Source organism: Coloeus monedula, assembly GCF_965178545.1.
Source record: "Coloeus monedula genome assembly, chromosome: 1".
NCBI classification, from domain to species: domain Eukaryota; kingdom Metazoa; phylum Chordata; class Aves; order Passeriformes; family Corvidae; genus Coloeus; species Coloeus monedula.
The window spans coordinates 24,271,405-24,278,818 of NC_138781.1; the positions used below are offsets into that span (position 1 = coordinate 24,271,405).

The following is a 7,414-nucleotide window of genomic DNA, read 5'->3' on the forward strand; positions in this document are numbered from 1 at the left end:
TGTGCAAAATAAAGTGAGACATAAAGAGATCCTGTACTGAAGGAAGTGTAAAACATCACCAGTTTGGCAGTTTACCCCCATTACCAGTGGGGGTAAATTTAAACAGAAAAATCATTTTTAGGGCTCATGTTGCTTCTTCACAGATCACAGACCATATCCAGCATGGTCTTGAGCACTTCCAAGTATGCAGCACCCACAACTTCTCTGGGCAGTCTGCTTTAGATTCTCACCCCTCTCATCATAAAGTTTTTTCCTGTTACACAATCTAAACATGCCCTCTTTCAGTTTAAAGCCATTCGCCTTTGTTCTATCACTACATGCCCTTGTAAAATGTCACTCTCCAGCCCTCTTGTTTTAGGTACTGGACCCGTTTTAGGTACTGGAGGGTGACTATAAGGTCTCCATGGAGCTTTCTCTTTTCCAAGGCTGAACAGCCCCAATTCTCTCAGTCTATCTTCATGGCAGAGATGTTCCAGACCTCTGATCAACTTCACATCCCTCCTCCATAACTGCTCCAACAGGTTCACATCCTTCTTGTGTTGGTGGCCCAAGAGCTGGATGCAGCACTGCACATGGGGTCTCACAAGAGCAGAACAGAGTGGGAGAATCACCTCCCTTGACCTGTTGGTCACGCTGCTTTCTGTGCAGCCCAGGACACGTCTGGCTTTCTGGGCTGCACAGGAACATTGCCAGCTCATGTTGAGGCTCTCTCCAACCTGGTATTCTATGATTCACTTAAATCATGATATCTAGATTTGCTACAGAACTGCTCTGGCACACAAAACTTGTAGGGAAGATAAAGATACAAACAAAATACAACTGCAGAGGTACCTGTGATTTTTCTAAGCAGTTAACACTCACTGCTGATATCAGCTGGAGGAAAATCAAGACTAAAAATGGAGTCATCCATCTGCATACATCATAGCTTAGATGCTACAGTCACTTGAGCTTTCTGATGTTAGAGTATGCCTCAGCGCTGCCTGAGAGAAACAGAAGTGGCTAATTCACTCCATGAATTTCTTAAGTCTTTGGCTACCTTTCCCTCTCTTTCATTGAGCTCTAAACAGTGCCATGAATTACAGCAGTTTTTGTTATGTGAGCATTGAAAAGTAAGTAAATATTTCATTATTAAAAAAACACAAGCAGAAAATGTAGTTGACCTTTGAAGGGACACTATGCCAAACGTGGAGTCTCATTGCAGTCACTAATAAAAGGTAAAACAGAAGTTCAGTTTTACAAGTATACCTCAGCACAGTCTTAATCATGAAGCTTTGACATCTCTGTAATGGCAATACTGCATTTTCAGAGGCATTTAATATATTTAAAAGAGGTGTTTTTAATTGTCAGCTTAATTCTGAGAAGACAACTCTGAAGATAAGGCACAATTCATCTTGACTCAAGCAACCTCCAAATATGTCTGTAAACTCACTTGGCATTGCCTGCAGACTGTTTAATTTCTAGAAGAAGTAACCAGAATAAAAACCTTTTTTTTCTAATTGTGGAGGGGCAGTTAGTCACTTTGTAGAGCACCCAGGAAGAGAAAGGCATTTGAAACACCTCCTTTTGAATAATAACAATTTTATAACCCCTGCTTTACCCCAAAGTAATGAGGACATCACAAAATAAACATGTCAAAGCCACCAACAAGTTTACATCCTGTCTTAATGCTCCTTAAAAGTACAAACCACTAGAGCTGTCTTGAGTAAAATACAGTGAAACCATAGATTTAGAAATTCTGCAGAATTTATCAAATGTATTATTCATTTATCTCCTGGCAATAGTTAACATTATTCATCAAAAACCACAGGCAAAGTGATTTGGTTCTTATATACACTGCTGGATACGACCAAATAAGAAGTTATTTGCTAAACAGTGTCACATAAAACTGCAATACTGAAATGTGACATATTATACAGAAATGCATGCTTATTAAAAGAAGAAACAACACTCCTAAGAGTGTGGTGAGAACAGCTATTTCTGCCAAATCTGTGTCAGGTCTTCTATATCACAAATGACAAAAAAGCCAGGGTCCAGATGCCACTGCATGTTACCTTTCCTGAACCCCACACGGTTACTGTGGAAAAAGGAGTATGGCCATCATGTTGAGATGCAGTGGATAAGATGCACTTACATGAACTGCATTTTTCAGTTGGTTTTGTGTACAACATCTACTAGTAAGAAAATTAGTACTGCCCCATCAGTCCATCTCCCGGACCCAGGAGTCTTCCTCCCCACTAGGTTCCCTTGGTCTCTGGTGCACAGGTTAATCTGATCCTTGTGGAAAGCCACCTTTCAGGACTACTCTTCAGTATGTAACCTGCTAAAACCAGTTCTAGTTCTCCTGTCTACCATATGACCCTAATTCAGAAGGCATTTTGGGAACCATGGAAAAACATATGGCAGCACACCTCTGATGTGCTTTGTATCTACTCTTATTTCCAGTGCTATTCTCTATCAACTATGACCAATGACTCCACTTTCTTCTTATGGCTGAACACCCAAATTTCTGGTACTTCCTTGGTTTAGTGCTAAATCTTTGCATACATGCATACAAAGCAGCACAGAGTCAAAAGGAGCTCACTGCCAGAGGGCAACTACCACCCCCAGGTCCTTCCCACTCTTCCCGACCGAGAGTCACCTCAAAAGCATGGAGCCAACGGAACAGCTCACAGGCTCTCTGGTAAGGCAAGACCATAGCCTTGGTTTGTTCAGAAGATGGCCTGAAGGATTCCTGTGGTATCTATGGATACCACCTTGACTAAAAAGGTGTCCAGCTGAAACATGGCTGTAACTACACTTGGCAGGAAACATGTATTTTCCGGATGTAACTTCCAGGTGACTATCAAGCCCAATGTTGTTAGCAGTGCCCATTCTTAAATGAGATGTGGCCAACTACCTCTGCCATTGTTATCTTGTATTAGGTAGCCCGTCATGTGAGCAATTCAGTGTGTCTCTTCACTTAAGTTACTAAGTAATTCACTCCATTGAAGTGACTAAAAGCAATATCAAATGGAAAGTGGGCAGAAGAGCAAAAATCAATATAAAACAATGTGTAATTATGTGCTGTTCTATGGAAGGCCAATGCTAGTAAATATGGAGATTAATACTGAAGAAAATGAGATCAGAGGAAAATAACATACAACCTTAAGGCATTGGTCATTCATTTCTGGGTACCTTTATCAAAGAATAAACTAACATTCAATCCTGTTAAAAGGTGCTCATTCTACCATTGTTAGGTACAGAGTATTCATGTTTCAGACTGAGATCATGATCTGGCCTTCAGCTAGATGTCTTAGACCTTCATGACTATTTACACTGCAAAATTTTCAAGGGAGTGAATTTAACTCTGTGTTTGCAGTTCTAGGTAGGGACCTAACTGGATGCCACTCTAACACAAACAATGGTTGAAAGTGCTCAGCACGTAACAGCGTCGCTCCTGAAAGGCCAAGGTAAGATCTGTGCTGGCATTAATATGAGTTTCAATATTGACTGCAATGACAACAGTTAGGGCCCTAACATTTATTACCAGAAACAAAACAAAACTGAGTTTACCAGCTTACTAGTATGCAGAACCAATTTTCACTTTCAAAACTGAATTTCATGGTATTTGCTAGCGTAACTTTCTGTCAAGTACAGCTCAATTATTTAGTTGCTTATTTTCCCAAAACTTCTATTTGCATGTATTATTTTTAAAATAAGCATAGAAGAGTATTTTTTTTTTCTATCTACTGATTTTTAAGGAACTTTGAGTCACGATACACTGTCTCTTCCTCCATTTTCACTTATACAAAACTAGTAGGAATTACTGGCAGCTATGTTGGTCATGCCAATATTATTTTGTAATGGGACTTGCATGTAGCTTCTTATAGGTCCACAGATACAGATTTAAAATTAACTGGCTACGTTTTAAACATTTTTTCATTTTATCTTGATCTAGAAGAGACCTGAAATAAAAATAATTCAGCAAACCCTCTGTAGAACATTGTTTTCATCTTTAATGAAAATTCTCAACTTTTTTAGAAGCTTTTCAAAACCATTCAGCTGTAGACAAGCAAAGAAAAAGGTTTGCTAAACTAGATTCTGTCAGTTTATTAAGCTAATGTTTGTGAACACATTATTCATTAATATTTCAACAAGGTTTTTAGAAAAGATGCTTCTGTTCATTCATCTCCCAACAAAGCTTATGAACTGCAGGGAACTAAACTGTAACATGGCTCAGTTGTTTGCTGACATTTTTATAGTAAGTCAAATATTTAGCAGTTTACTTCTTTGCCACAAACAACATAATCAGAAAACATCCCTGTGCTGCCAGAATATCTCAGTTAAAATGTGGTGCATATGTAAACTGCAATCCAACTTTTTTATGATTGAGTGATCGAGTCTGATGAAACATAAAAATTGGAGTGTAAGACAAATCTGAACTGCCTGCTCCTCTTGAAAGCACAATACAGTTTATTCTATATAGTTTTTTTAAACAAGTATTAAGACCTATGTGGCTCTTATCCATGATTCTAGAGCAGTACTATGCAGAGTTGTTTGAAGTGCCATCACCAGTGAAATTTAAACATTGCCACTTGAATTTCTAACTAAATTTGGCTGGCACTCACTATAAATTATAATGAAGACCTACAGTGAAACGCACCCTTTGAAGGAGTTAATTGGGATTTTGCCGTTGATCTTAACAGGACCAACATCTACTCAAGATTTCTAAGTTTTTCATACTCTAATACATGCCAGTAGGTACAGAAACACAGTATTCTAATTAATTCAGAACTATTTCATCCCAGCTAGCATATGACAGCCACAGTAAGCATCAGAGTGGTAGCTCAGCAAAAGTTGCCTCCCGGCAAAGGTTGTCATATGTCTGAAGAAATTAAAATGAAGTATTAGCTCTCCTGTATTTAATTTACCTACTTGACAATTATGCCTAGGATTCCGAGTGGTGAATTAAATTTCCTGTTCAGCTCAACACCACCTGCACTTTGAGCTGTTGGTAGCAAAGAAATGTTATTCTGGGCAGCCGTGATACACGTGAACCCTTTCACTGACCAAATGCAAGGGTTTCCCCCACAATATCATCCTTCAACCACTGAAGAGGAAAAGGAGAAGAAGCAAGACCTTAATTTCATTCAGCGCCTATAAAAAAGCAAAGGCATTATAATGTGATGCCTCATTTAATTCATTCTAAACTCCCTCTAATCAGACTACTTAACTCTAAAGTGCACAGTCCTGAGAAGAATATCACACACCACATTACCCTTAAGTTCAAGTGTTACCAGTGTATGTAAAAGCTTGGTAGGAAGATATCTGTTACATATCGACAACATTGACTTCAAGAGGTCTTAGGATACACATCTTTCTATTTACTCTTCTTATGAATGATTTTTTCATTCATCATTTCAGCTACAATTGCCATTCTGTTACTAAAATAAACCAGAAGCTTTTCTCTTTCCTCTGCATAATTGTTAACTACATTAACCTTGTCAAAAAAAACCCCACAATGAAATCAATATAGCAATTTAAAGACAAAATTGGCAGGCACTATATTGTACTTGGACACATCCAGTAAAGAGCCTCATACATCAATCTACCGTCATCAATGGAAATATTCTGAAACCTACTAATGTTGTTTATTACATTTGCGGTGTGAAACGCCAAAGTAAGTACAGATATCGGTCCAGCAGATGAAAAATAACACGGAAATGATATCTGATATGCCTGAGGAGCACGAACTAGTGACTCAGGTGTAATTTAAACGCCCTGTACTTCCAGTACGGAGAGTGGCTGCTCTCTGTGCAATACGGTACCGGCAGCGACCTGCTCGCCAGTGCAGAAACCGCAGTGGAAACTCCGGGGTCCACCGTGCCCCGTCCCCGCGCTGCGCCCCGACCGCCGGCGCCGGGCAGCAGCGGCCGGCCGTCCCTCGCCCCTTCCCCCGGGGTGCACCGCACACGCCGTCGCAGCGGGTCGGAGCTCCTACAACCCAGTCCCTCTCTCCCCCCTGTTTTTGGGTGCACTGCCAGCCAGGGGCTGTGTTCCCCCGGTACCCCGCTCCCTGCCTGCCCCGCGGGTTCGCTGGACCCGGCGCCTCTCTCGCCCCTCCTGCCCCGCGGCCGCTGTCCCGGGGGCGGCGGGTGGGGAAGGGCAGGCGGCGAAGGTGCCGGGACTTACGGTGGCAGCGCTACCGGCGCTGGCGCGGCACCTCTCCCGGCCTCCCGTCACCTCGGGCCACCTCCGCGGCGGCTCCGCGCCCGCACCGGAGCAGCCCGGACGTCCCTTCACTCCTCGGAACGGCGCATGGCGCTGCCCGCTCCCCGGCACCCGCCCGGTGGGTCCCCGCGGCCCGGAGGGGGCGGACAGGCACTAGCCAGGGTCGAGCCCCTCCGGCGGGGCTGCGCCTCGGGAAGCATCTGCCTCCTCTCTCCCGCGACGCGCCCAGTCCCCGCTCCACCCCGGGCGCGGCGGGGCTTCGCGCCGACGTCGGTGCGGGGCGGCCGGAGCCCGCCCGGCGGCGGCGGCAGCGCCTCCCCCGCCCCCGCCTCCCCGCGGCTCCCGGCGCTGCTGCCGGCGGGGCGGCCGTGCCGGAGCCGGCGCTGCGGGGGCGGCGGGGAGCCGGGGCCGCACAGCGCCTGAGGAACGGCGGTCCCGCTGCGCGGAGCCGAGGGACGCCCGGCCCAGGGGCGGGGGCGCGTCCCCCACGCCCCTCGTCCCCGCGGGGGAGGCGGGGGCGGCAGCGCGGCCGACTGCCCTTTGTCCCGGCGGTCCCTTCCGTGCGGGGCCGGGAGTTCCCGGTCCGCCGTCGGCCGGGCTCTGTCCGCAGCGAGGGTGCGTCGCCCCGCAGGAGCTCGGACCCTGCGGTGTCAGAGGCCCGGCCGGGGACCTCGCGTCCTCCTCTTGGAGGAGACGGTCTTCAGACCCGAGCCAGCGTTGAGGTTTCATCGCGGGCATCTTTCGGAAAGGAATGCCGGGGGAATGCAGGGCGTGGAGCGTGGGACCCCTGCGATCCGGCACCTGGGCGGGTGGGGCGCTACTCCCGCAGCGGATCGAGGTGGCCCCTGGACGCCCCGGGGATGCTGTCCCGCGTCCTCCCGTCTGCCCTGTCTCCTCTGATGCTTTTCCAGCTTGCATGAACCATCTACCTACCGTCTACCAAGCTGGGGAGGATGAACAAGGGATGGCCGCAGCATTCATCGGACGGCAGAGTCATCTAAATTCTCGTTTCTCCTCCAGAAGCCATGTAAGCGTTTTATACTAACTAACTCTAAGAAGAGGTCGAGAAAGACCTGGTTCCAAGCACCTCTGGTCTCCTCACAAAAGCAGACCCCAGCTACACGGGCATGCAGGGGCAACTGAGCCAACACCCCCCACCTCGCGGAAGAACGTCGAGTGGTTGTGCATGAAGTAGTGCAGGGAA

At 46.2% G+C, this 7,414-nt stretch overlaps 1 protein-coding gene across 1 annotated transcript in view; it reads right to left on the reverse strand.

Moving 5' to 3' along the window:
- The window catches only part of CALCR (calcitonin receptor), a gene marked incomplete at both ends in the record, with an annotated part of 154,655 nt that extends 147,468 nt beyond the window's left edge, over nt 1-7,187 (reverse strand). The window contains one exon of the mRNA XM_082299429.1: nt 7,144-7,187. Coding sequence (XP_082155555.1) covers nt 7,144-7,187 — 44 coding nt within the window. The remainder of the gene's footprint in view (nt 1-7,143) is intronic.
- Between the last annotated feature and the right edge of the window lie 227 nt (nt 7,188-7,414).